Source organism: Salvelinus namaycush, chromosome 37, assembly GCF_016432855.1.
Source record: "Salvelinus namaycush isolate Seneca chromosome 37, SaNama_1.0, whole genome shotgun sequence".
NCBI classification, from domain to species: domain Eukaryota; kingdom Metazoa; phylum Chordata; class Actinopteri; order Salmoniformes; family Salmonidae; genus Salvelinus; species Salvelinus namaycush.
Window position 1 is genome coordinate 2,340,266 of NC_052343.1, and position 27,798 is coordinate 2,368,063.

The window sequence follows — 27,798 nt, forward strand, 5'->3', positions numbered from 1 at the left end:
GAGAGTTCTTTTGAACAGGACAGTACCCGTGTGTTTGTTTCTCCGTCCTGGTCCACCCAGGCCACAGGCAAGGTCAAGGATAGCAGGGTTCGGTACATGAATCGGGCTCTCGGTAGGTCCAGGTCCAAACGCCAACAGGTAAGTCCAAACAGTCCAGCTCATACACAGTACATCCAGCCGATATATATTGTCTCTTTCTCTATGGTTCACAGATCCTTCCAGCCCTTTCTCTCCCTCTTCCTGGTTTGTCTTGACCCTTTATCTGTGGGTCGGCCCCACCTTCTGAGGGTTCCCCTTGCTACTGGGAATTGTAGCTTTGGCAGTCGGCCATTTTGTAATCTGTAGTTCTGACCGGGGAGGCCATTTTAGTGATAGGGCAGAGCCCGTTTATTAGTTCTGCTCTCACATATGTGCCATTTATCACTCAACCCCCTTCTTTGCCACACATCTCCCCCCTAGATCCGACCCCCTAGGTCGGGCTACCGCAGCAAAATATGCGTGCATGTGGGATAACCCATCCACATTTCCCAATTCCTTCCCTGCTCTGTGGTTTAAGTCAAAGTGAAACGGTTGGAGACTCAAAAACCACCGCATCACCGAACGTACTTCTCTTTAGCCCTATGCATCCAGGAGAGTGGGCCATGGTCACTGATGAGGGTGAAGTGGCGCCCACGCAGGTAGTATTTCAGGCTTTCTAGAGGCCACTTTACTGCCAGCACCTCTTTCTCAACAACTGAGTAGTTGGTCTCCCGTGGTTCCAGCTTCCTACTTAACAGGACGGGGTGTTCCACCCCTTCTACCTCTTGGGATAGCAGTGCTCCCAAGCCGACCTCTGAGGCATCCGTCTGAACCACTCTCTCTCTCTCAAAGTCTGGTACCACCAGCACTGGATTACAGCAGAGAGCCTCCTGTAATGTCCTAAAAGCTTTGGTGGCCCTTTCATTCCATTTGACCATGTTTGGCCTTCTGGCTCTAGTCATGTCGGTGAGTGGGGCGGCCACTGTGGCATAACTTGGGATGATCTTCCGGTAGTAACCGGTCAGCCCTAGGAAGGCTCGAACATGCTTCTTATTTACTGGTTTCGGCCATTCTCTAATTGCCTCCACCTTCTTACATTGGGGTTTGATTATCCCTCTTCCCACGGTGTATCCCAGATACTCTGTTTCCTCTAACCCCATGTAACACTTGGCATGGGTTTGCCGTGAGCCCTGCCTTTCTAAGGGTGTCTAACACTGCCTGTACCCGGGGTAAGTGGGATTCCCAATCTGGGCTGTAGATCCCCACGTTATCTAAATAAGCTGCGGCGTACGCTTGGTGCAGTTTTAGGACCTTGTCCATTAGCCGTTGACAGGTGGCTGGGGCCCCGTGTAAGCCGAATGGCATGACGGTGTATTGAAACAAACCGTCAGGGGTTGCAAAGGCTGTCTTTTCTTTGGCTCTGGGGGGGGTCAGAGGAATTTGCTTTTGGTTAGGTCCAGGGTCGTAATGTACCGAGCTTTACCAATTTTCTCCAGTAGTTCATCTACTCGGGGCATGGGGTAGGCATCAAACTTGGGTATTTCATTCCCTCACGAAAGTCGTTACAGAACCGCAAAGACCCATCGGGCTTGGAGACCATCACAATTGGGCTAGACCACTCACTATGTGACTCTTTGATCAGTCCAGCTGCCAACATTTTCTCCGTCTCTGCTCTAATCGCGGCCTGTCGAGCCTCAGGTACCCGATATGGCCTCATGCTCACTTTTCTCCCTGGTAGGGAAACGATATCATGAGCCGTAACATAGGTTCGGCCGGGTACCTCTGAAAACACATCTCTGTTTTTCTGGATCCGGGTCTTTACTTCCTGTACTTGTGCTGGGGACAGAGTAGGTGAAATATTTACTTTGGCTGTCTCCTGAGTGTGTGTGGAGTACGTGACCATTAGTATTTCTCTCTCTCTCCATGCTTTTAACAGGTTTATGTGATAGATCTGTTCCTGGGGCTGTCGACCTGGCTGTCGGATCTGATAATTAACTTCTCCTATTCTCTCCAGTACGTCATATGGTCCTTTCCATGTGGCTAGTAGTTTGCACTCTACCGTGGGGATCAGCACTAACACCTTATCTCCCGGTTGAAATTCCATCAGGGTAGCCTGTCGGTTATAAGTGTGCCGCTGGTGCTCTTGTGCTTGTCTCATGTGCTCTCTGACGATGGGCATGACTGTGGCTATCCTGTCTTGCATAGCCGTGACGTGCTCTATGACACAAGTATACGGGGTGGATTGGTGCTCCCAGGTTTCCCGAGCAATGTCTAAGATTCCCCGGGGGTGCCTCCCATATACCAGCTCAAAGGGGGAAAACCCCAGCGAGGCTTGAGGAACCTCTCTAATGGCAAACATCAGATACGGCAACATGCAATCCCAGTTTTTCCCATCCTTATCGATTACCTTCCTAAGCATTGACTTCAGGGTACGGTTGAATCTCTCATCCTCTGTATGAGGATGATAAACCGATGTCCTCAACTGTTTCACATGCCACAATTTACAAAGCTCCACCATGGTGAACAGGAGCACTAATTCATTGGGAATATTTTTGGAAGCCATCGTCCAAAGGGGAATGGCTTCTGGGTAGCAAGTGGCATAATCTAGAATGACCAGAATGTATTGGTGCGGATTTGGGAAGTGGGCCCACTATATCCATTGCTATCCTCTCAAATGGCGTTTCGATTAATAGGTAGTGGCACTAACGGGCTTCTAACAGCTGGTCTGGGAGCTGTTAACTGGCACTCCGGACACTCTCCACAATGCCGAGTTACTTCAGCCTGAATTCCTGGCCAGTAAAACCTCCTTACAATCCGGTCTCGGGTTTTAATCGAGACCAAGGTGTCCACCCAGAATGTGCCCATGAGCTAGAACCAGTCCTGTCCTCCGGTACCGGCTGGGGACCAACTGTTCCACCACATCAACCCCTATCTTTGAGACTCTGTACACCAAACCCTTTTTCATGATGAAGTGGGGAAAACTATTAGGCCTCATCCCATCATTTATGGGAGTACCATCTATGACCTGCATATCTGTTCTGGCTTGCTGCAGGGTTGGATCCTGGTTTTGGGCCGTCCCGAAATTAGTCAGGGACCCTGCCAGGTCTGCTGGTTTTAGATAGTCGTCCTCTGGATTCAGATTGATCACCAGCCCCACTAGTACCGGGCTGCTCGTTATCAACGAGGTCTGCCACTTCTTCCTCCCCTACTAGCACCTGTGATGTTGGCCCCTGGGAGACCCCTTTTCTTGGCTTGGGTTGAAGGCTACATGCTACTTCCTGCTTGGTCAGGGTTGGTGGCTTCTCAAATATGCCGTTCTTCTGGCCTAACTTCGCAAAGTTAGGAAAGTATCTACCCAGAATTACATCATATGGCATCTTTGGGACCATGCCAACCTCACAATCCAGCAGACCGTCCTCGGTTTGTATGCTCACTAAGGCTGTGGGGTACAGACGGGTATCCCCATGAATGCACGTAACACTGATATCCTGACTTGTATCCAGCTTATGAGTCGGCACTAGGTTTGCAACGACCACGGTTAGCATACTGCCGGAATCCCTTCAACCTTTCACTTATGTTTGTTTTTTGATCTTTCAAGTACAGTGATTACCAAAGGACATGCATACCATATATCAGCTTCTTCTTTTTCACCGAGGTTACATTACATTGGCTCTTCTTTAATAGGGCATTAGGCTGCAATATGTCCCGGTTGATTACAATTGTAACAGATAATAGGGTTTCGGGGGGGGGGGGGGAGACCCCCTCAATCCCCGGTCCCGGCTTTTTCCGTGGTGTCTTGTCCCCATTGTGATTCTTTCCTCACGGCCCCACACTGCTTTCTTCCCCCTCCAAATGTTGGGACAGTCTTACTCTGTTCGCTGGTTCGCCCAGGCCTGGGGAATGGGGATCTTTCCTCCTGTGCCTGCTCAGCTGTTCCTGCCGTACAATACCCTTCAACCAGGCCCACGAGAAGGTCGGTGGAAAGTACCTCGTTCTGGCCAACCCATCGTCGAACTTCTTGGGGTAGACCTCGCTGAAACTGGTCGAGTACAATGGCCTCGACGATCTCAGCGGATGAATGGGTCTCCGGTTGCAACCATTTCCGTGCCAGGTGAATCAAGTTGAACATCTGTGTTCGGGGGTTTGTCCAGGTCGGTAGGACCACTGGTGGAAGCGGTGTGCCCTCACGGTATCGGTGACTGCCAGTCTAGTCAGAATCTCTCCCTTTATTTTATCGTAATCCTGTGCATCTTTCAACTCCAGGTCGAAATACGCTTTTTGAGCGTCCCCTGCCAGGTATGGTGCCAGAAGCCCTGCCCATTCTTCTTTCGGCCACCTCTCCCTCTCTGCCGTCCTTTTGAAGGTGGTGACATATGCTTCCACATCATCCTGCTTTGTCATTTTTTGAGGAAAATGATTGGCCCGCCTCTGGGTATTTGCAGCTGGTAACTGAGCCCCAATTTGGTCCGCTAGCTCCTTTAGGCCTTCTCTTAACTCCCGGGTGTTTCTCTCTTGCTCCTCTCTGAGCAGCTGGTTGGTGCGGTGCTGGACCTGTAACGTGTCCTGATACATTCGCATTGCATCCTGATGAGTTATTTGTTGAGCTCTAGTTGCCTCTTGTTGCGCGGCCGCCACTTGTAACAGGGCCTGTATGGCTCCCTCCATACTCATTTTCCCGAGAAAACTGTCATAACCAAACAAAGCCACAAAAAAAACTGACTCCCCTTTGGAGTGCTAACTGAATTTTTTTTTTCTCTCTACCTAACCAGCGGTATGGTTAGTCCATTTGCCCGCATTCTCCACCAGGTGTGGCAAATCACTTCAAGATTAGGAGCGTTTGTCACAAATTAATTGGGAAACTGTCACCAAAATTACCCCAGAATGAGAGTTCTTTCGAACAGTGTGTTTGTTTCTCCATCCTAGTCCACCCAGGCCGCAGGCAAGGTCAAAGATAGCAGGGTTCGGTACACAAATCGGGTTCTCGGTAGGTCCAGGTCCAAACGCCAACAGGCACGTCCAAACAGTCCAGCTCATACACGGTAAATCCAGCCGATATATATCGTCTCTTTCTCCATGGTTCACTGATCCTTCCAGCCCTTTCTCTCCCTCTTCCTGGTTTGTCTTGACCCTTTATCTGTGGGTCGGCCACACCTTCTGAGGGTTCCCCTTGCTTCTGGGAAGTGTAGTTTTGGCAGTCGCCCATTTTGTGATCTGTAGTTCTGACCGAGGTGGCCATTTTAGTGATAGGGCAGAGCCCGTTTATTAGTTCTGCTCTCACATATGTGCCATTTATCACTCAACCCCCTTCTTTGCTACACTACCAACACAGAGAGATGGACAAGCAATATATAACTTCAATTCATCATGTGAAATACAGGAGTAGGCCTATATTTTTCATCCTAATAACATGGCTGCGGGGGAAAAATATATTTATTTAACTGACAGATAGGATCATCTTGCCACACTTAGTCTGGGAATTTCTATTAGCCAAACATTACATGTTTTCCACATTAATCCATACACCTACCGGCTGGCTGAGAGTGGGGAAATTGGCACTTAGAGGAGAAATGGAAGTCTATTGTTGTGTTGGGAGCAGCCAAGAGATTGTTAATTAAATTGTCACCTGGATGTTGATATGCAATCTCCAGCTTTGTTATCTAAACCCAAATAATTGTCCTGCACTTTGCTGATCATAGGCTGTTCAAAAGTAATGCTTCACGACATGTAAAACGCGGTGATGCAGCAGCAACCATTTTTAACGTTAGAGGGATCACATAGATAAAAAATTACTAACCACTGGCACTGATGTGTTGTACCTTGACATTTAAAATGATCTGGGGTATACTATTTGTCAATTTAGTTCCATCAGTTTCTAAAGCTGGTCTTCTTACTTAACCTGTCGGACACCATATTATTTCCCGTTTTTCAAGCAGGATGTTAAAAGGCTGATTAAAAAGTAGCTAAAGTTGATTATAATCAATTTGAAAGCTATTTGGGGAGTTAAAACACAATTTGGCTGAATGTTCAAATTCATTTTCATAGGGTTCTCATCAAGGCCCTTTATCTTTTCTTTCCCTCTCTCTCTCACTGCCTACAGTATGTGCTAGAGAAAAGAGACATGTACTGTGTAATGTTCATCAATGTGTCGAGGCGTAATTAATCAAAGCCCAACTGGGTGTCTGGGAGGAGCAGATGGAGTGAGACGCAGAGCTAAAATGGCTTGCCTTGCCTTTTGGATTCATGCTTCAAGAGAGCTTGGTCTCTTTCATTACTCAGTCACAAAAAGAGGCCTTCACCGAAAAGTACACCTTGCCAAGTCAATTTACTAGCAAGACTAGCTTACTGTTGCAGCGCTATGATAACTATAAATACATTACTTTTAGTCAGCACGATGCGACATCGAACAACGGCAGAGGGGGAGAGCCTGTCGTGCCATCAGAAGTCAATTTCTATACCCTTTTCATGTCCATTTGAGTCCCTGTGGCTGTGTGATAGAGAGTGGGAGGGAGGAAGGGGGGAGAAACATTGCTCATATTGATGGGCTCAGGTAGTTCCATCTGTGTTTTTGATGTGAAGGGCCCTTCTTGAGCAGACAGGGGTCAAAAGCCGTCGGAGGGGGAGAGAAACATCTGAGTATTGTAGCTGTCTGACGGGAACAGTGGAACTGCCTTTGATATGGTTGTGTCCCCCCAAACAAACATGATGAAAGCCTGATCTCTAATCTCTCCCTGCTTGCTGTCCTTTTCTCTGAAGGCAAGGAGAGGAAAGATCACAGGAGTCTGCCTCATCACTAAACAACATGGATCTTCAGAGAAATCCCCCTGCTTCTTGTTTGGACCTGGACCCAACACAAATTGTTGGGTTCAGGTCTTTGGAGTTGCATTTAGAGTGTAAGGTCAACATGCTACAGTAAAGCCTACAGGACTTCAGAGACTCGGGGATATCCATAAAATGTCACCGTTTTGGTCAATGAAAATATTCATGTTGAATTACCTTTCCGGGCTATTCGGATGCAGTTTATTCTGGTTTCCTGAAAAAAAAGAGAGAATACAGAGATCAGAGGTGGGAACATTGCCAATGCTTTGCATCCTGTAGAATGCAGGTAGTAACGATGCACCTAGCATTATATATTATTTTGGCTGAACCATAATGAAAATTGTATTTTGAAAATAAAATCACAAATAAAATGATTTTCAACAGACGAAAATAAGACAAACATTCACTGTAGGATTTTCTTAGATCTTTAGGGACCAGCACATTGGATTGAAAGACACTCAAAATAGAGCCCCATGAGTGGAATACTGAGGAGGCAGTCAATCAGCTAAAATGATAGTCACTTATAAAGATATGACACCAGTGAATGTCAAACAATATGAAAGCCAAGAGCTGAGGTGAAGTGTTTAAAGAGAGAAAGGAAGATTTGATGAAAGAGAAATTAACTGAATTGTGAAGATGGCCCTGGACCAATATGCCGCTATAAAAAATGAATTAATTCCTTCAAATTTCAGCTGATGACATCTTGATGTTATGAAAAGGATCTTTGTCAAACAACACTAATGAGAATTAAGACCCTAATCCAATTCCGTCTTGCCACCTCGACGAAGAGATGCATTATCAAATTAAGATTTACAGATGCTAATTCAGGCCTTATGGGACAATTATGCAAATCTGCCCATCCGGAAGGGAGCAAGAGCCCTCCTCTCAAACTGCGGCTAAATTGCCTTTTTTAATTGAAAATCCATTTCAAGCTGACTTCTCCCTAAACCCACTCAAACCTACAGTGATGTTTTCTTCCTAAAAAAACAGACACGTAGCGAGGCATATTGAAGACACACACACAAGCGATCCACAAACAAACTGACTAAAACATTCACAAACATTCAGCTCTCTTTTTTTAGCATCAGTAAGCGCTATGGAAATGTAATTGCAGGATGCTTTGGACATTTAAATACAATGGGCTCTTAGAAGACTATCAAGACAGACAAAAAACTGACCATAAAAATACAGGGGTAATTCCTCACTGCATCAAGGCAATCATTTGCAGGAATCTATGCAGGAATCCCATGCTGATTTAACACTTGTGCTTAATACGGGCAAAACAAAATACATTTTTTACGCTTACGTTTTTAAACTCTCGTAAGAACATTTCAGATGAACTCCATGTTCGCTCATTAGATGGTTCTCCAATCGAACGTGTCCCACATATAAATACTTTGGCTTGTGTGATAGTGACTGATCCCTGATTGTTGAGTCACTGTCGCAGGACTTAAACCCGGATCCTTCCACTCAATCAAAGTCACGAAAGAGACCATGCCCAGCCTGGCTTTCCAAAAATCAAATCTGTCATTCCGGGTGACGGGGAATAAGACCGAGCAGACTTGGTTTACTACATTTGACAGAAACATTTGTAACGCAGGAAGTAGAGGTGATATATTGCAGCTCAAACCATCCATACTGGCACGTCGTTGGTCTGTATGTGGAAGGCAGGAGAGTGGAGTTTAATCGGTGATCTGGAGAGCAGAAACAGATAGCCCACATAGGGGACACTGATGCCCTGCCGCCCACACAAACTGTGCCAGTCATGCCAGAGGGGTTGGCAGCCCTGGCAGACACCGTTACTACAGTACACGCAGGTTAGCCTGTGTGAGTGTGCCATTAGGAGACGCAGTGGGTGTTGTGATTGAAATGGTTCCCATGCTGTGGTTTTCAAAGAGCCAATCAGAATGCACCATCTTTCAAGTGCCTCTTTACATGCATCAATCAAAGCAATTGCACACAGGCTTGACAGCAAACCTCCAGCTCATTAGCATGAGTAAATGCCAAATATTGTTAGTCTCCTTCACTTTTTAAACGTCTCTGCCAATGTTAATGAGGGCCACTTACAGCAGCAATGTTGGTCCTTAACAAAAGCTTATTTAGACCAAAATAAAACAGGTGTGATGCTGAGATGTAATTAACCAAACACAGAAAATGAAGGAACAAATTAGGAATAAATTAGGAATATAAGCACAGTACACCGTGTAAGACCTAAGCAAGAATACTGAACTCTACTCAAAAAAATACCAGATCATCAGAAATGCAGTGTATGGAGGGTGCTCAATGGAAGATTTAAATTAAAAAATATACTTATGCCTGGTGAGAAACACCATCAGTAGAGAGCTTTACCATGGTTCAACTGTCAAACCCATTTCTTGTCAGGCAGTGGAGCGGAGAACATGCAAGGGGGACTTCCTGAAGGTTAGGGCTCCCGAGTGGCGCAGCGGTGTAAGAGGTGCTAAAGGCGTCATTACAGACACTGGTTCAATTCTAGGCTGAATCACAACCGGCCATGATTGGGAGTCCCATAGGGCGGCGCACAATTGGCCAAGCGTTGTCCAGGTTTGGCCGGGGTAGGCCGTCATTGTAAATAAGAATTTGTTCTTAACTGAATTGCCTAGTTAAATAAAAAATAAAAGGTTAGTCATATTGTAGACTTGGGCCAAGGAATGAGGCAGGCCAAAAACCACCCAGGTAATAACCACCCAGGGGTGGCAGGTAACCTAGTGGTTAGAATGTTGGGCCAGTAACTGAAAGGTTGCTGCATTGAATTCTATGAGCTGACAAGGTAAAAATCTGTTGTTCTGCCCTGGAAAAAGGCAGTTAACCCATTGTTCCCCGTAGGCCGTCATTGTAAATAAGAATTTGTTTAAACTGACTTTCTTGGTCAAACTTTTTTTTTTAAACAACCTCGGCCTAAAATACAAGTCCAGAACATTTTAACAGCTCTCCCTGCTAATTTGAAACTATCTCAGATCATCTAAGTACTGCTGTAGTCAAGTGATAACCTTCAAATAAATGTCAACCAAATCACTATGAGGTTACTGTTCCTTATAGAACTACCATGCATTCTCAAACAAATCAGGTACCCCATGACATTGCTGGTAGCTTAGCAAGCTAGGGGAATAGTCATAAAATGAACGAAGCTATCCAGCCGACAGTCCCTTCGAAAAGTATTCAGAACACTTGACTTTTTCCACATTTTGTTAGGCTAAAATCCTTATTCTAAAATTGATTCAATAGTTGTTGTTTTTTCATCAAAATACACACAATACCTCATAATGAAATAGAAAAATCAAGTTATTTAAAAAATGTAAACAGAAATATTACATTTACATAAGTATTCAGACCCTTTACTCAGCACTTTGTCGAAAAACCTTCGGCAGCAATTACAGCCTCGAGTCTTCTTGGCTATGAAGCTAGAAGCGTGGCACACCTGTATTTGGGGAGTTTCTCCCATTCTTCTCTGTAGATCCGCTCAAGCTCTCTCAGGTTGGATGGGGAGCAGTGCTGCTAGGCTATTTTCAGGTCTCTCCAGAGATGTTCGATCAGGTTCAAGTCCAGGCTCTGGCTGGGCCACTCAAGGACATTCCGAGACTTGTCCCAGAAGCCACTCCTGCGTTGTGTTGGCTGTGTGCTTAGGTTCGGTGTCTTGTTTGAAGGTCAACCTCCGCCCCAGTCTGAGGTCCTGAGCACTCTGGAGCAGGTTTTCATCAAGGGTCTCTCTGTACTGTGCTCCGTTTATCTTTGCCTAGATCCTGACTAGTCTTCCAGTCGCTGCTGCTGAAAAACACCCCCACAGCATGATGCTGTCACCACCATGCTTCACCTTAGGGATGGTGCCAGGTTTCCTCCAGACGTGACGCTTGACATTCAAGCCAAAGAGTTCAATCTTGGTTTCATCAGACAAAATAATCTTGTTTCTCATGGTCTGAGAGTCTTTAGGTGCTATTTGGCAAACTCCAAGCGGGCTGTCATTTGCCTTTTACTGAGGAGTGGCTTCCGTCTGGCCACTACCATAAAGGCCTGATTGGTGAAGTGCTGCAGAGATGGTTGTCCTTCTGGAAGCTTCTCCCATCTACACAGAGGAACTCCAGAGCTCTGTCAGAGTTCCCATCGGGTTATTGGTCACCTCCCTGACCAAGGCCCTTCTCCAACGATTCCTCAGTTTGGCTAGGATGCCAGCTCCAAAATTCTTCCATTTAAGAATGATAGAGGCCACTGTCTTCTTGGGGACCTAAAATGCTGCTGAAATGTTTTGGTACCCTTCCCCAGATTTGTTCCTCAACACAATCCTGTCTCTGAGCTCTACGGACAATTCCTTCGACCTCATGGTTTGGTTTTTGCTCTGACATGCACTGTCAACTGTGGGACCTTATATAGACAGGTGTATGCCTTTCCAAATCATGTCCAATCAACTGAATCTACCATAGGTGGACTCCAATCAAGTTGTAGAAACATCTCAAGGATGATAAAAGGAAACAGGATGCACCTGAGTTCAATTTAGAGTCTCACAGCATAAAGTCTGAATACATATGTATCTGTTTTTTTATTTTAATATATATGCAAACATTTCTAAAAACCTGTTTTCATTTTGTCATTATGGGGTATTGTGTCTACATTGCTAATCCATTTTAGAAGAAGGCTGTAACGTAACCAAATGTGTAAAAAGTCAAGGGGTCTGAATACTTTCCGAAGGCAATGTATATCCCATGAGTGACCCTGCCATAGACTTCTTCTGGCTTTACATTACACAGTGTAGCAGTATTGTTAGAGAGGGGTAAATATAAAGATTTTGCTCGGGCGCCAGGCAGGTATTAACCCTGACAAAAGGAAAAGAGTAGTATAGATGGAGTACCACTACCAGACACACACACACATCAGCTGAATAGACTGCCTAGAGTGTAGCTGGTTTGCCAGATAGTCAGTGGAGAGAAAAGACAAGACACCCCATATAAAACACACATCACAGCACAGGGGTAACCCAACCAATAATACCTCATACTATAATGGCGGAGCAATTTAACGGCAACTTCATAGAAACCATTGACGAGAAAGAACCCAGTCATCAACATTAGAGGATTTGCAATAATAAATAGTCAATAGTACCACACCACATCAATACAGTTCAAATAACAATACACAATAAACTCGCAAGCAACCTCCCTTTAATAAAATGTCAACCCAAATATGTCTGGCAGGGCAATAATAGTCCAGCGACATTGAGCGTCAAAGGGAAGCGCATTGAAAAATAAGAAAGTCTTCTGCAGTGGAAAGCACTGGAGCGATAGAGGGGAGAGAGAGAGAGCGGGGGTCTTAGCTGTTGACTTCAGGCTTGCAGTTGCACTGTCTGTCCGCCTGATGGTTTGTATGTCAAAGCTTCGCAACAGTGTTGCTACTAATCCATGCGATCAATAACCGGTTCGGTCCCAAAAGATAACAACCACGGCCTAGAGCGGAAACACCAATGATCGAGTTAAACACTTTACAAACTAAGCACGCTGAAAATAAACAAGTATTCTGCAGCATTGCGCACACACTTTCAAACTGCGGCGCCAACCGAGAGCTCCCCATACAGAGCCGGAAGAGCTACCGTTGTAAGTCGGAAGTTTACATACAACTTAGCCAAATACTTTTAAACTCAGTTTTTCACAATTCGTGACATTTAATCCTAGTAACAATCCTTGTCTTAGGACAGTTAGGATCACCAATTTATTTTAAGAATGTGTATTGTCTGAATAATAGTAGAGAAAATTATTTATTTCAGCTTTTATTTCTTTCATCACATTCCCAGTGGGTCAGAAGTTTACATACACTCAATTAGTATTTGGTAGCATTGCCTTTAAATTGTGTAACTTGGGTCAAACGTTTCGGGTAGCCTTCCACAAGATCCCACAAAAGGTTGGGTGAATTTTGGCCCATTCCTCCTGACAGAGCTCGTGTAACTGAGTTAGGTTTATAGGCCTCCTTGTTCGCACACGCTTTTTCACAAATGTTCAATAGGATTGAGGTCAGGGCTTTGTGATGGCCACTCCAATACCTTGACTTTGTTGTCCTTAAGCCATTTTGCCACAACTTTGGAAGTATGCTTGGGGTCATTGTCCATTATCCACTTAATTTCCCAGCCTGATGATGCCATCTATTTTGTGAAGTGCACCAGGCCCTCCTGCAGAAAAGCACCCCCACAACATGATGCTGCCATCCCCGTGCTTCACGGTTGGGATGTTGTTCTTCGGCTTGCAAGCCTCCCCCTTTTTCCTCCAAACATAACAATGGTCATTATGGCCAAACAGTTCTATTTTTGTTAATCAGACCAGAGGTCATTTCTCCAAAAAGTATGATCTTTGTCCCTATGTGCAGTTGCAAACCGTGGTCTGGCTTTTTTATGGCGGTTTTGGAGCAGTGGCTTCTTCCTTGCTGAGCGGCCTTTCAGGTTATATCAATATAGGACCTGTTTTACTGTGGATATAGATACTTTTGTACCTGTTTCCTCCAGCATCTTCACAAGGTCCTTTGCTGTTGTTCTGGGATTGTCACGCCCTGGCCATAGAGAGGCTTTTATTCTCTATTTTGGTTAGGCCAGGGAGTGACTAGGGTGGGCATTCTAGTTTCTTTATTTCTATGTTTTCTATTTCTTTGTGTTTGGCCGGGTGTGGTTCTCAATCAGAGGCAGCTGTCTATCGTTGTCTCTGATTGAGAACCATACTTAGGTAGCCCTTTTTTCCACCTGTCTTTGTGGGAAGTTGACTTTGTTTAGGGCACATAGCCTTTAGCTTCACGGTTTGTTTTTGTAGTGTTTATTGTTTTGTTCGGCTTCATTTTTATTAAATAAAAGAAAATGTACGCTCACCACGCTGCACCTTGGTCCTCTTCTTTTAACGGCCGTGACAGGGATTGATTTGCACTGTTCGCGCCAAAGTACGTTAATCTCTAGGAGACAGAACGCATCTCCTTCCTGAACGGTATGATGGCTGTGTGGTCCCATGGTGTTTATACTTGCGTACTATTGTTTGTACAGATGAAAGTGGTACCTTCAGGCGTTTGGAAATTGCTCCCAAGGATGAACCAGACTTGTGGAGGTCTACAATATTTTTCTGAGGTCTTGGCTGATTTCTTATGATTTTCTCATGATGTCAAGCAAGTAGACACTCAGTTTGAAGGTAAGCCTTGAAATACATCCACAGGTACACCTCCATTTGACTCAAATTTTGTCAATTAGCCTATCGGAAGCTTTTAAAGCCATGACATAATTTTCTGGAATTTTCCAAGCTGTTTAAAGGCAGAGTCAACTTAGTGTATGTAAACTTCTGACCCACTGGAATTGTGATACAGTGAATTATAAGTGAAATAATCTGTCTGTAAACAATTGTTGGAAAAATTACTTGTTTCATGCACAAAGTAGATGTGCTAATCGACTTTCCAAAACTATAGTTGGTTCACAAGACATTTGTGGAGTGGTTGAAAAACGAGTTTTAATGACTCCAACCTAAGTGTATGTAAATTTACGACTTCAACTGTAGCTCTGAGTAAAACTGTGCAAAGCATTTATTAATATCCTGCGGATCTGTTACTATTTTACCTTCTTGCCTTTTATTTTGTGAGTAGCTCTAGATGCCTGTACATGCCTTAGCCGTCTTGCTAATCATTTATGTGGTTTGTCACCCAGTTCAAAATAACTTTGTTGCCTTCTAGCAAGTAAAGAGCCCAACCGTTTCGAAAAGATGGTATTGTATTCATATTTCAACTTTGTGATCTTCTCAAGGACTGCATTCGAGGAATTTGTCCTAAAAACTTTATCCTGTTCCCCTAACTCTCTTTCAATTTCTCTCAGCCTAGTATATGCGCGTTTATCTCTCTGATGTATAAGAAATAATGTAACCTCTAATCACAGCCTTTAGAGATTCCCAAAGGGTGGATTCGTCAACATCACTCGTGTCGTTAGCTCTGAGGAAAATGGCAATCTGCTCCTTCAAATACTGACAACAAATCATAAAGTTGAGGCAGTGGTAATTGCTCTTGACTGCAGAAAAGGCGTTTGATCAGATTGAGTGGAAGTATATGATGTCGATTCTGGATCATTTCGGGTTTGGAAAGGAATTTATGAATTGGATAAGAATAATTTATGCACACCCAATGGCGTCCGTGGTAACCAGTCAGGAAATGTCGCAGTCATTCTGCCTGTTCAAGGGCTGCCGACAGGTGTGCCCTATTTCGCTTTCTCTCTTCGCTATAGCCATGGAACCCTATGCTACTCTCATTCGTGCATGTGTCGATATAGCTCCGGTTAAAATAAAAGACACGCAGCACAAAATGTCCCTATATGCAGACAATGCTCTTTTGTTTTTATCCAAGCCTAAAACTTCTATTTCCCCCTTACTTAACTTAATAAATACATTCGGCTTCTTCTCTGGCTACAAGATAAACTGGCAAAAAAGTGAATTGATGCCGATATCACGGCCTGTGGATATGCAATTTCTGTAATCGACCCCATTTAGAACAGTGATAGACACGTTCACAAGCCTTGGCATTGTAGTGACAAGAAAACTTGATCAGTTATTGAAAACGAATTGAGACATGACAATTTATCAGCTTAAACAAAATATAGATTTTTGGAAAACGCTGCCTATCTCCTTGGTTGGTCGTATAAACGCTATTAAAATGGTTGTCCTACCCAGGTTTCTTTACCTCTTCCAATGTCTACCCAATTTCATACCACAACGCTATTTTAAGAAACTGGATTCAATAGTAATTCCATTTTTATGTGATAACAAGGCAGCCAGAATTTCATAGAAGCATTTATGTAAGTACAAGATAGAGGGGGGCTTTGGCCTTCCTCACTTTAAACTGTATTATTGGGCTGCTAATCTGATTGTTTCTTTCTGGAGGGAAAGTTTACCTGGGATACGACAGAATGATATGCCTTCATGGCTTTTGATTGAGCAGGCCTCCTGTCAACGTTCCTCACTCCCTGCACGGAGCGCATCAGCAGTCAGAAAGGAGGACATAAAGATACAGTTGAAGTCGGAAGTTTACATACACTTAGGTTGGAGTCATTAAATCTCGTTTTTCGTTTTCTTTTTCTTTTTTATTACATGTTTATTATTTTCCAATAAATTAAAAATTAAAAAAGACAGCGATACAAACATTGACATTCATTGTACTGTTTAGAGGACAAAACAAAACTTAACTCACACATACACAAACTAAAACTAAATCCTATTAGGTGGTACATATATAAGAAGACAGCATATAGTCATTACAAGCAGTGTATTGAGTGGAGTGCAGCACAGAGTAACAGCATTTCATCAACCTAGTTTTGAAAAAGGGACTAGACCATTTATCCAGTATCGGCTGCTTTATTTAGTAAAACATTGGACTTCTATTGGAGGTATTATATCGAATCTTTTCCATATGTATTACATTTCCTAAATCCCGTAACCACATTTCAAAGGTAGGTACAGTCTCCAATTTCCAAAATTGCAATATGAGCCTTTTAGCTAATAGAGTACAAAGAGTACTTCCCCTCCTGGTTATTCCCATCAACTGTTCCAAACAGAGCGATCAATGGGTCTGGGGCTATAACTCTATCAAAGGCTTTAGATAAGTAATCAAAAATGAGAGCCCAGTAAGCATGTAACTTAGGACATGTCCAAAATAAGTGGGTCAACGTCCCCTCATCCTGCTTGCACCTCTCACACAGTGGTGAGGTGTCCGGGAATATTGTATGCAGTTTCACTTTTGAGTAATGTAACCTGTGTATCACCTTAAACTGTACAAGGTTGTGTCTGGCATTCACTGAACTGTGGTTTATATTCCTGAGAGCTTCTACCCAGTCCTCATCTGAGAGCTTCTACCCAGTCCTCATCTGAGATTTCTGAACCAAGTTCTTGTTCCCAAGCCCTTTTAATAGTGTCTGTGGATACCCTTATGTGGGCCTGTAGCACATCATACAGTCTAGAGACCGACCCTTTTGAATGGGGTTTGGATCAGGCTATCTAATGTAGGATTATTTGGCTTAATGCCATACTGTGGGATATGTGTCCTTAAGAAATTCCTGATTTGGAGGTATCTGAAAAAATGTGTTGTTGGCATGTTGAACTTACCCTTAATTGTTGAAATGAAACTAACTGACCGTCAATGTATAAGTTACCAATTGTTGTGAGCCTCTTCTCCCTCCACTGTGAAAACACCATATCATCCAATGCAGGGTGGAAAGCATGATTCAGGCAAATTGGGCTGTCAATGTATACAGTGGGTATGTTAAGCCTAATCTGGTTCCAGATCCTAAAAGTATGACAAATGACTGGATTAGAGACATAAGTGGCTTTTTTCACATATGCTGGACTATACAACAGTGTGTCACAAGCCTTGTTTCCATTAGCTTTTTGAGCCGAGATGGAATCAAGCCGAGACTGGCTGGGGTTGGAGGGTGCAGCTCAATTTGCATTACCATTCTGGCAAGATGTTGTTTTTTTTTCTCCCAAGATGGCCTAGCAGTCGGATGTCTGTTTTGTTTGTCTTGTCCCGTCCCATGTATATATCGATTTTCTTCATATATATTTCGTATATATTTTTTATATTTTTAATCTCAATTTCCATCTACGGACTGAACATACAACCCGCCTCACCCGATGTGGTATGGATATGCTATTTTTCATACTTTAGAACCGGCACTCCCTACAGAAGCTCGTCAGCAACTAGCTACTAGTTAGTAGTCAGTTAGCCACAGCTAACGGTCATCACCGTTAACTCGGACATCTGCCAGCCTCAGCCCGGTCAATTCTTACCAGTCTGCACAGCGCGATATACACCCAGAGCATATCGGACTGCTTTTTCTCTGCCACATCTCCGGATTCATTCCTAACGCTTCTCTGAAACTTTACTCCGGATCATCGCAGCTAGCTAGCTGCTATCCGAGTGGCTACTCCTGGCAAACGTCTCTGTCCCGAAGCAAGCACCAGTTAGCCTGGAGCTAGCCTCGAGCTAGGCCCATCTCCAAGCTAGCCGAAGAGATCCATCAGACAATTCCTTGGCTTCAATACCTCTTTTGGCAATTGGCCTGGACCCTTTGCTGCCGACACGGAGCCCCGCCGATCCATCACGACTGGTCTGCCGACATAACCGTCCAAGGGGGTTTCAACAGGCTCTTCTGTTGCAACGTCCCCCTGAGGCACATCTGCTAGCCTGCTAGCCCTGGACCCTATGATCACTCGGCTACACATGCCTCTCCCTAATGTCAATATGCCTTGTCTACTGCTGGTTAGTGATTTTTGTCTTATTTCACTGTAGAGCCTCCAGCCCTGCTCAATATGCCTTATGCCCAGCTCATTATGCCTTATGCCCTTTTGTTCCACCCCCCACAAATGCGGTGACCTCACATGGCTTAAATGGTGCCTCTAGAGACAAAACCTCATTATCATAACTGTTCAGAGGAGACTGTGTGAGCCTCAGGCCTGGAGGGAAGCATAAGTCCGCTACCCAAGAATAGTAAAGCCCCCTTTACTGGCTCAAATTGCCGACCAATCAGCATGTTAACAACACTTGGTAAAATTATATTTTACAGTAAACAAATTGACAACAGACTTTCAGCACACTTATAGGGAAGGACATTCAGCAAGCACAGCACTTACACAAATGACTGATGATTGGCTGAGAGAAATTGATAATAAAAAGATTGTGGGGCTGTTTTGTTAGACTTCAGTGCGGCTTTTGACATTATCAATCATCGTCGGCTGCTGGAAAAACGTATCTGTTATGGCTTTAAACCCTCTGCTATACTGTGGATAAAGAGTTACATGTCTAACAGAACAGATAGGGTGGTCTTTAACTTCTTTGGGACTGGAGGGCAGTATTGAGTAGCTTGGATAAAAAGGTGCCCAGAGTAAACTGCCTGCTACTCAGTCCTAAAAGCTAGAATATGCATATTATTATTAGTATTGGATAGAAAACACTCTGAAGTTTCTAAAACTGTTTGAATGATGTCTGTGAGTATAACATAAATCATATGTTTGACTTTTGTTGACTCCACAATTTGGCGGGGAACTGTATGGGTTTCCTTTTGTGGCTGAACGCTGTTCTCAGATGATTGAATATTGTGCTTTTGCCGTAAAGCTTTTTTGAAATCTGACACAGCGGTTGCATTAAGAACAAGTTTATCTTTAATTCTATGTAAAACATGTATCTTTCATCAAAGTTTATGATGAGTATTTCTGTTATTTGATGTGGCTCTCTGCAATTTCTCCGGATATTTTGGAGGCATTTCTGAACATGGCGCCAATGTAAACATAGGTTTTTGGATATAAATATGAACTTTATCGAACAAAACATATATGTATTGTGTAACATGAAGTCCTATGAGTGTCATCTGATGAAGATTATCAAAGGTTAGTGATTCATTTTATCTCTATTTCTGCTTTTTGTGACTCCTGTCTTTGGCTGGAAAAATGGCTGTGTTTTGGCGGTGACCTAACAATCGTTTGTGGTGCTTTCGCTGTAAAGCCTTTTTGAAATCGGACACTGTGGTGGGATTAAGAAGAAGTGTATCTCTAAAATGGTGTGAAATGCTTGAGGAATTTTAATTAAGAGATTTCTGTTGTTTGAATTTGGCGCCCTGCACTTTCACTGGCTGTTGTCATATCGATCCCGTTAACGGGATTGCAACCCTAAGAAGTTTTAACAAAGAGCTGCAGTTAGGTTCAGAATGGGTGGCAAGGAATAAGTTAGTTCTAAATATTTCCAAAACTAAAAGCATTGTATTTGCGACAAATCATTCACTAAACCCTAAACCTCAACTACATCTTGTAATGAATAATATGGAAATTGATAAAGTTGATCAAAACATATTGATACAACAGTAGCTAAGATGGGGAGAAGACTGTCCATAATAAAGCCCTGCTCTGCCTTCCTAACAACACTATCAACAAGGCAGGACCTACAGGCCCTAATTTTGCTGCAACTAGACTACTGATCAGTAGTGTGGCCAGGTGCCACAAAGAGGGATTTAGGAAAATTGCGGTAGGCTCAGAACAGGGAAGCAGGGCTGACCCTTAAAAGTACACGGAGAGCTAACATTAATGATATTGTAGAGGTTTCAGGGGTTGTGTGGTGGATAGACGGTATGTGCCTGCGAGGTTTCTGTGTTTTCTGGCTGCCAGGACCACGGACAGCAATGGGAAGTATTCCCCAGATGCAGGTCCATGGACAGCTCAGGGGACACTGCCAGACAGCAGCAGAACAGCCACACCTGTCTCCAGTTGTAATTAGAGACTAAACGGCAGACAGATGAAACCAATCAGGGGCCTCTAATTAACCGCTCCCTGGGTTTGCTTTCTTTGTCTTTCCTTTGGTGAATGAGGAGGAGGCTATTGGTGAGACTGAGCATACAGTGGAGAAGGAGGTTTACCGGAATAAAGAAACTGAAGATTTCAACAAAGAGCGGACTCCAACGACCAAGAGTGGAGGACCTTCCACTGGTGACGACGTATTTACCTTGTTTGTTTGAGTTTTGTATATCAGGAATCCTGCCGGTACCTGATAAAAAAACAAACTGTGTTGTTTTTATAAGAAGTGTTGACAAGCTGAATGTACCAAGCTGTCGGTTTAAACTACTAGCACACAGCTTAGACACCCATGCATACCCCACAAGACATGCCAACAGAGGTCTCCTCACAATCCCCAAGTCCAGAACAGACTATGGGAGGTGCACAGTACTACATAGAGCCATGACTACATGGGGAACTCTATTCCACATCAGGTAACTGATACAAGTAGTAGAATCAGATTTAAAAAACAGGTAAAAAAACACCTTATGGAACAGCGGGGACTGTGAAGAGATACAAAGGTACAGACATACGCATACATTATAATACAACTGACTAAGTATCCTATCCCCTTTTCACTTTCCCTTTAATACTGTTGTATGGTGGTATTATACATTTTGTGTGGTGTAATAATGTTATATGATGTACTTTGTTTTATATGTAATGTAAGTGCTTTAATGTGTTTGGACCCCATGAAGAGTAGCTGCTACCTTGGCACCAGCTAATGGGGATCCATAATAAATAAAAAATTAGGTGTTGGCTTAAATCTTCAACCTTTCCTACACTCTTAAAAATGCTTGGTTGTTTGGATGACCCAGTTGCTGGGTTGCAGATATTGGGTCACTTAGTTGGGTTGTTTTCTTTAAAAAGAGCCAGGTTGGGTTGTTGACACTGAGTTATTGATGCTGGGTTATTAAGATATGACCCAGCAGGTCAGATGAGAATACTGGGAGCGTGGCTTACTAAGGGTGTGGCTTTCAGATAGTTATTGTTGGCCACCCGTGAGAATAAATATTAAGGTTGAAAACTGACAGTTTTGTAGCTTCAATGAGGATTACAGACGTGTATGAGTTCCTTAATAACCTCTTTGGGATAGGGGGCAGTATTTTCACGTCCGGATGAAAAGCGTGCCCAAAGTAAACTGCCTGCTACTCAGGCCCAGAAGCTAGGATATGCATATAATTGGTCGATTTGGGTAGAAATCACTCTAAAGTTTCTAAAACTGTAAAAAAAATGTCTGTGAGTATAACATAACTTATTTGGCAGGCAAAACCCCGAGGATAAACCATCCAGGATCTTTTTTTTTTTGAGGTTACTGTGTTTTCTATTGGTTTTGTAATGGTAACTAGATTTGTGAGGCACCTGGATGCAGTTCCTATGGCTTCCACTAGATGTCAACAATCTTTATAAATTGGTTGATGTTTTTCCTTTGAGAAATGAAGAAGTACGGCTGTACTTTCTAAGTGTCAAGCCAAGTGGACTCTTCAGTTTGGTGCGCACAACCTGGAGCTCGCTCCACTTAGATTTTATCTGCTATTGAACACAGTATATTCCGTCTTAAATTGTATCGATTATTTACGTTTTAGGATACCTAAAGTTGGATTAAGAAAGTTGTTTGAAATGTTTGGACCAACTTTACAGGTAACTTATTAGATAATTTGTAGTCATGTTGGGCGAGTTGGAACCGGTGTATTTCTGAATCAAACGCGCCAAATAAATTGACATTTTGGGGATATAAAGAAGGAATTTATCGAACAAAATGACCATTTGTGATGTTTCTGGGACATATTGGAGTGCCAACAGAAGAAGATTTTCAAAGGTAAGGCATGAATAGTATCGTTTTTTTTTTTACTTTCGTGTGGCACCTGCTTGGTTGAAATATGATTTTCATGTGTTTGTATGATGGGGCGCTGTCCTCAGATAATTGTATGGTTTGCTTTCGCCGTAAAGCCTTTTTGAAAGCTGACACGGTGGCTGGATTAACAAGAAGTTAAGCTTTATTTTGGTGTATTGCACTTGTGATTTTATGAAAGTTAAATATTTCTAATAATTTAATTTGAATTTTGCGCTCTGCAATTTCACCGGATGTTGTCTAGCTGTAACAGGTTGACCCTATGCAAATCCAAATGTTGGAATAGTTACCACTTTATTACTATATAAAGATGTAATTGCATTCGGATGACTCTCATGGCTCTATATGTAATCAGCAATGTTAATATTATATTAGAATAGGTTACCATGTGAAAGGTTCCCCCTGTGTGACAATTTTTAGAACCCCAAATGCTTCTTCCAGTCTCCTTGACTTCTAAGAGTGTACAGTCGTGGCCAAAAGTTTTGAGAATGACACAAATATTAATTTCACAATGTCTGCTGCCTCCGTTTGTATGATGGCAATTTGCAAATACTCCAGAATGTTATGAAGAGTGATCAGATGAATTGCAATTAATTGCAAAGTCCCTCTTTGCCATGCAAATGAACTGAATCCCCAAAAAACATTTCCACTGCATTTCAGCCATGCCACAAAAAGACCAGCTGACATCATGTCAGTGATTCTCTCGTTAACACAGGTGTGAGTGTTGACGAGGACAAGGCTGGAGATCACTCTGTCATGCTGATTGAGTTCGAATAACAGACTGGAAGCTTCAAAAGGAGGGTGGTGCTTGGAATCATTGTTATTCCTATGTCAGCCATGGTTAACTGCAAGGAAACACATGCCATCCTCATTGCTTTGCACAAAAAGGGCTTCACAGGCAAGGAAATTGCTGCCAGTAAGATTGCACATCAATCAACCATTTATCGGATCATCAAGAACTTCAAGGAGATTGGTTCAATTGTTGTGAAAAGGCTTCAGGGCGCCTAAGAAAGTCCAGCAAGCGCCAGGACCGTCTCCTAAAGTTGATTCAGCTGCGGGATCGGGGCACCACCAGTACAGAGCTTGCTCAGGAATGGCAGCAGACAGGTGTGAGTGCATCTGCACGCACAGTGAAGCGAAGACTTTTGGAGGATGGCCTGGTGTCAAGAAGGGCAGCAAAGAAGCCACTTCTCTCCAGTAAAAACATCAGGGACAGACTGATATTCTGCAAAAGGTACAGGGATTGGACTGCTGAGGACTGGGGTAAAGTCATTTTCTCTGATGAATCCCCTTTCCGATTGTTTGGGGCATCCGGAAAAAAGCTTGTCCGGAGAAGACAAGGTGAGCGCTACCATCAGTCCTGTGTTATGCCAACAGTAAAGCATCCTGAGACCATTCATGTGTGGGGTTGCTTCTCAGCCAAGGGAGTGGGCTCACTCACAATTTTGCCTAAGAACACAGCCATAAATAAAGAATGGTACCAACACATCCTCCGAGAGCAACTTCTCCCAACCATCCAGGAACAGTTTGGTGATGAACAATGCCTTTTCCAGCATGATGGAGCACCTTGCCATAAGGCAAAAGTCATAATTAAGCAGCACGGGGAACAAAACATAAATAATTTGGGTCCATGGCCAGGAAACTCCCCAGACCTTAATCCCATTGAGAACTTGTAGTCAATCCTCAAGAGGCGGGTGGACAAACAAAAACCCACAAATTCTGACAAACTCCAAGCATTGATTATGCAAGAATGGGCTGCCATCAATCAGGAAGTTAATTGACAGCATGCCAGGGCGGATTGCAGAGGTCTTGAAAAAGAAGGGTCAACATTGCAAATATTGACTCTTTGCATCAACTTCATGTAATTGTCAATAAAAGCCTTTGACACTTATGAAATTATTGTAATTATACTTCAGTATTCCATAGTAACATCTGACAAAAATATCTAAAGACACTGAAGCAGCAAACTTTGTGAAAATGTATATGTGTCATGCTCAAAACTTTTTGGACACGACTGTACATGAACTCTCTACCCCCTTTCCTCTGTATGAAGGGTATATAAGCCCAAGAATGTGATCTGGCATGAAGGGAGTGTGGATTCTCTGTGCCCATGGGGAGAGACCTGGAACTGGTATAGGGATCGCCTGACTGTGTAACTAATGTATACCCTTGTTGCCAGAATGGCCTTGGCTGGCAGAGCCACCTGGGGACTTAGGGCTGGGCCTTGTGATCGGGCACGTTGCCTCCGTTGTCCCGCCCGCTCCCAGCGCTGGAGTCTGTCCCGCCCGCTCCCAGCCAAAACAAAGCCCTAATCCCATCCGCCGGTAAAGTCAGATGCTACACTGTCTAATCCTGCCGCTTATTAACCCAGTTGTGTGAACTGCTCACGCTGCACTGCCCCTAGCATTTCTCCACTGGGCAGGAAAAACCCACCACCGCCACCGCTGGAGGAAGAGCTGCTTTGCTCTGGGCCCAAGACTAGAATGCACCCATTTATCAGACTTCCACCTAAAATACTCTACAATAACAAAGGTAACCTACCATAACATGCTAACCAGAGATTTGCAAAGAAAAGCCTTGCCCCGCTCTCTGAATATTTAAACGGAACATTTCTATCTCTGATCATCTGCACCTGTGTCCAATTATCCCTAAGTAATTGTCTCTGCCAGGTAGCGGGGTGATCCTGTAATGGCAGTTTGGACTGATAATGGGGCTTCCTTGGTGTATGATTGGGACTGCTGCAGCTTTCTTTGGGCAGGAGAGGAGCAGTGGAGTGAGAGAACAGGAACAGAGGATGGTGGTCTGGAATAAAGCCCTGCTGGATCAGGATCTTCCTCTACTGAGAATCCTATTAGTCACAGGGTTTAATGAGTCTCCACTGATTTGGAATAAAAGAGAGGAAAATGGAGTAGATAGAGGAGAAGAATGGAGGGAATGGAGGATAAGGCCAGTAGCAGAGGGATGGAAAGAGTGAGAGGGAAAGGACAGAGAATGGAAGGGGGATAATGTGGGGGGGGGGGGAGAAGAGTACCAGCTAATCACAGATTTACAAGCTGGAAGTAATGCGCACAAGAAATTCCCTGTCCTTGACACCCTTTGAATGCTGTGCATCGAATCAAAGCACTGGACACGTTCAGTAACATGGATTCCAGCTAGGGACCATGCCAATCCAGGCATTCCCTTCCAACAAGCGCATTTCACGCCACAAATATTTTCACATGGGGTACAAGCCTAAAGGAGGTAATTTCCCCTGCTCTTTCAAGCCTGGCATACATTATGGGAGATATACAGTGCCTTCGGAAAGTATTCAGACCCCTTGAATTTTTCCACATGTATTAAATTGTGTTTTTTTCATCAATCTACACACAATACCCCATCATGACAAAGCAAAAACAGGTTTTTATAATTTAATTTATAAAGCAAAAAAAATCACATTTACATACTGTAAGTATTTAGACCCTTTAATCAGTACTTTGTTAAAGGAACTTTGGCAGCGATTACAGCCTCGAGTCTTCTTGGGTATGACGCTACAAGCTCAAGATTTGATTTGACACCTGTATATGGGGAGCTTCTCTCATGCTCCTGCAGATCCTCTCAAGCGCTGTCAGGTTGGATGGGGAGCGTTGCTGCACAGCTATTTTCAGGTCTCTCCAGAGATTTTCGATCAGGTTCAAGTCCCGAAGCCACTCCTGCGTTGTCTTGGCTGTGTGCTTAGGGTCGTTGTCCTGTTGGAAGGTGAACCTTCACCCCATCCTGAGGTCCTGAGCGCTCTGGAACAGGATTTCATCAAGCATCTCTCTTTCCTTTGCTCCGTCCATCTTTGCCTCGATCCTGACTAGCCTCCCAGTCCCAGTCTCTGAAAAACATCCCCACAGCATGATGCTGCCACCACCATGCTTCACCGTAGGGATGGTGCCAGGTTTCCTCCAGACGTGACGCTTGGCATTCTGGCCAAAGAGTTCAATATTGGTTTCATCAGACCAGAGAATCTTGTTTCTCATGGTCAAAGTCTTTAGGTGCCTTTTGGCAATCTCTAAGCGGGCTGTCATGTGCCTTTTACTGAGGAGTGCCTTCAGTCTGGCCACTCTACCCATAAAGGCCTGATTGGTGGAGTGCTGCAGAGGAACTCTGGAGCTCTGTCAGAATGACCATCGGGTTCTTGGTCACCTCCCTGACCAAGGCCCTTCTCCCCCGATTGCTCAGTTTGGCCAGACGGCCAGCTCTAGGAAGAGTCTTGCTGGTTCTAAACTTCTTCCATTTAAGAATGATGGAGGCCACTGTGGTCTTGGGGACCTTCAAGGCTGGAGAATTGTTTTAGTACCCTTTCCCAGATCTGTGCCTTGACAGAATCCTGTCTCGGAGCTCTATGGACAATTCCTTCGACCTCATGGCTTGGTTTTTGCTCTGACATGCACTGTCAACTGTGGGACCTTATATAGACAGGTGTGTGCCTTTCCAAATCATGTCCAATGAATTGATTTTACCACAGGTGGACTACAATCAAGTTGTAGAAACATCTCAAGGATGATCAATGGAAACAGGATGTACCTGAGCTAAATTTCTCATAGCGAAGGGTCTTTTAATAAATGTCCAAAAATTTCTAAAAACCTGTTTATGCTTTGTCATTATGGGGTATTGTGTGTAGATTGCTGAGGATTTTGCTTTATTTAATCAATTTTAGAATAAAGCTGTAACGTAACAAAATGTGGAAAAAGTGAAGGGGTCTGAATACTTTCCGAAGGCACTGTACTGGACTGGAGGACAATGGAAGTTATAAAAATACTACATTTTCATAAACCAACACCAATTCAGCATTACATATTGCATTACACATTGCCCCCTACTCCCTGGGCACTCCTGTAGATCTGAAAGGATTGATAAGCAATTGGGCAAAATTTCCTCCCAGCCAATTAGCAACAGAAGCAATTATCATATCGGTTGTCTCAATAAAATGTCTCAATAATGTGCAGAGCGTTCGATTTGCCTGCTGGGGGGCAAGGAGACCCCAGCTCCTCTAAAACCATTGACAACTGCATGCCATTTTCAAGGGAATTTTAAATAAATGTTAACTATTTAGTTGTAACATCATCACCTCTTGACGAGCATAGTCAGAACTCCACATTTCAGATTATTCCCTGCAAAACAATCAGTAATGATCAGTAAACATCAATTGTTCATGTTCTTTCTGATATGTGATGGTAGCCTCATAACATCTCTCAATAATGGCCACCATTAATTGAATATTTGAGTGATATATAAAATAAATGTGAGCTTTACCTGACAAGTGTGAGTGGTTTAGGTTCATTTCCCATCTTTTGTGGGCTCTGCCTGTCAAGCAGCAGAGGGGTGCATTTGCCAATGTACTGTTAGCTGATATTATAATGTTTAGTTTGCAAGATACCGGTAGAAACTTTACACAGTTGGCTAAACATTGTGGTAGGTAGACATAGTGTACTTTTTTCTCCAACCTAGCGACGTTAGCTAACATGATCCCCTTTTCAACATTGTTGTTAAGAATGTTTAATCATGATTGCTGCTGACAGCCATGATAGGCTACATTGATTGATGGACCACGTTAAATTGGTTTGCTAGCTAACAACAGATCTCTTCAATATGGCTAGTTAACAAACAAACTTTCAGGGGATAAACTAGATGGCTATATCCAAATATTGTTTGATTTGCTTGCCATCTATAGTGGTGATGACAGCAGTCCGACAAAAAACTATACATTTTTTTAAACAACATCCGCTTTAAAAGGGGGTAAAATTTATAAACACATTTATTTTATTTTTT

At 43.5% G+C, this 27,798-nt stretch overlaps 1 protein-coding gene across 1 annotated transcript in view; it reads right to left on the bottom strand.

The window, feature by feature from the left end:
- The window catches only part of ptprub (protein tyrosine phosphatase receptor type Ub), a 259,721-nt gene that overhangs the window by 88,941 nt on the left and 142,982 nt on the right, over positions 1 to 27,798 (bottom strand). Inside the window, exon 13 of the mRNA XM_038977378.1 lies at positions 7,012 to 7,048. Within this exon, the coding sequence (XP_038833306.1) occupies positions 7,012 to 7,048 (37 nt within the window). The remainder of the gene's footprint in view (positions 1 to 7,011; positions 7,049 to 27,798) is intronic.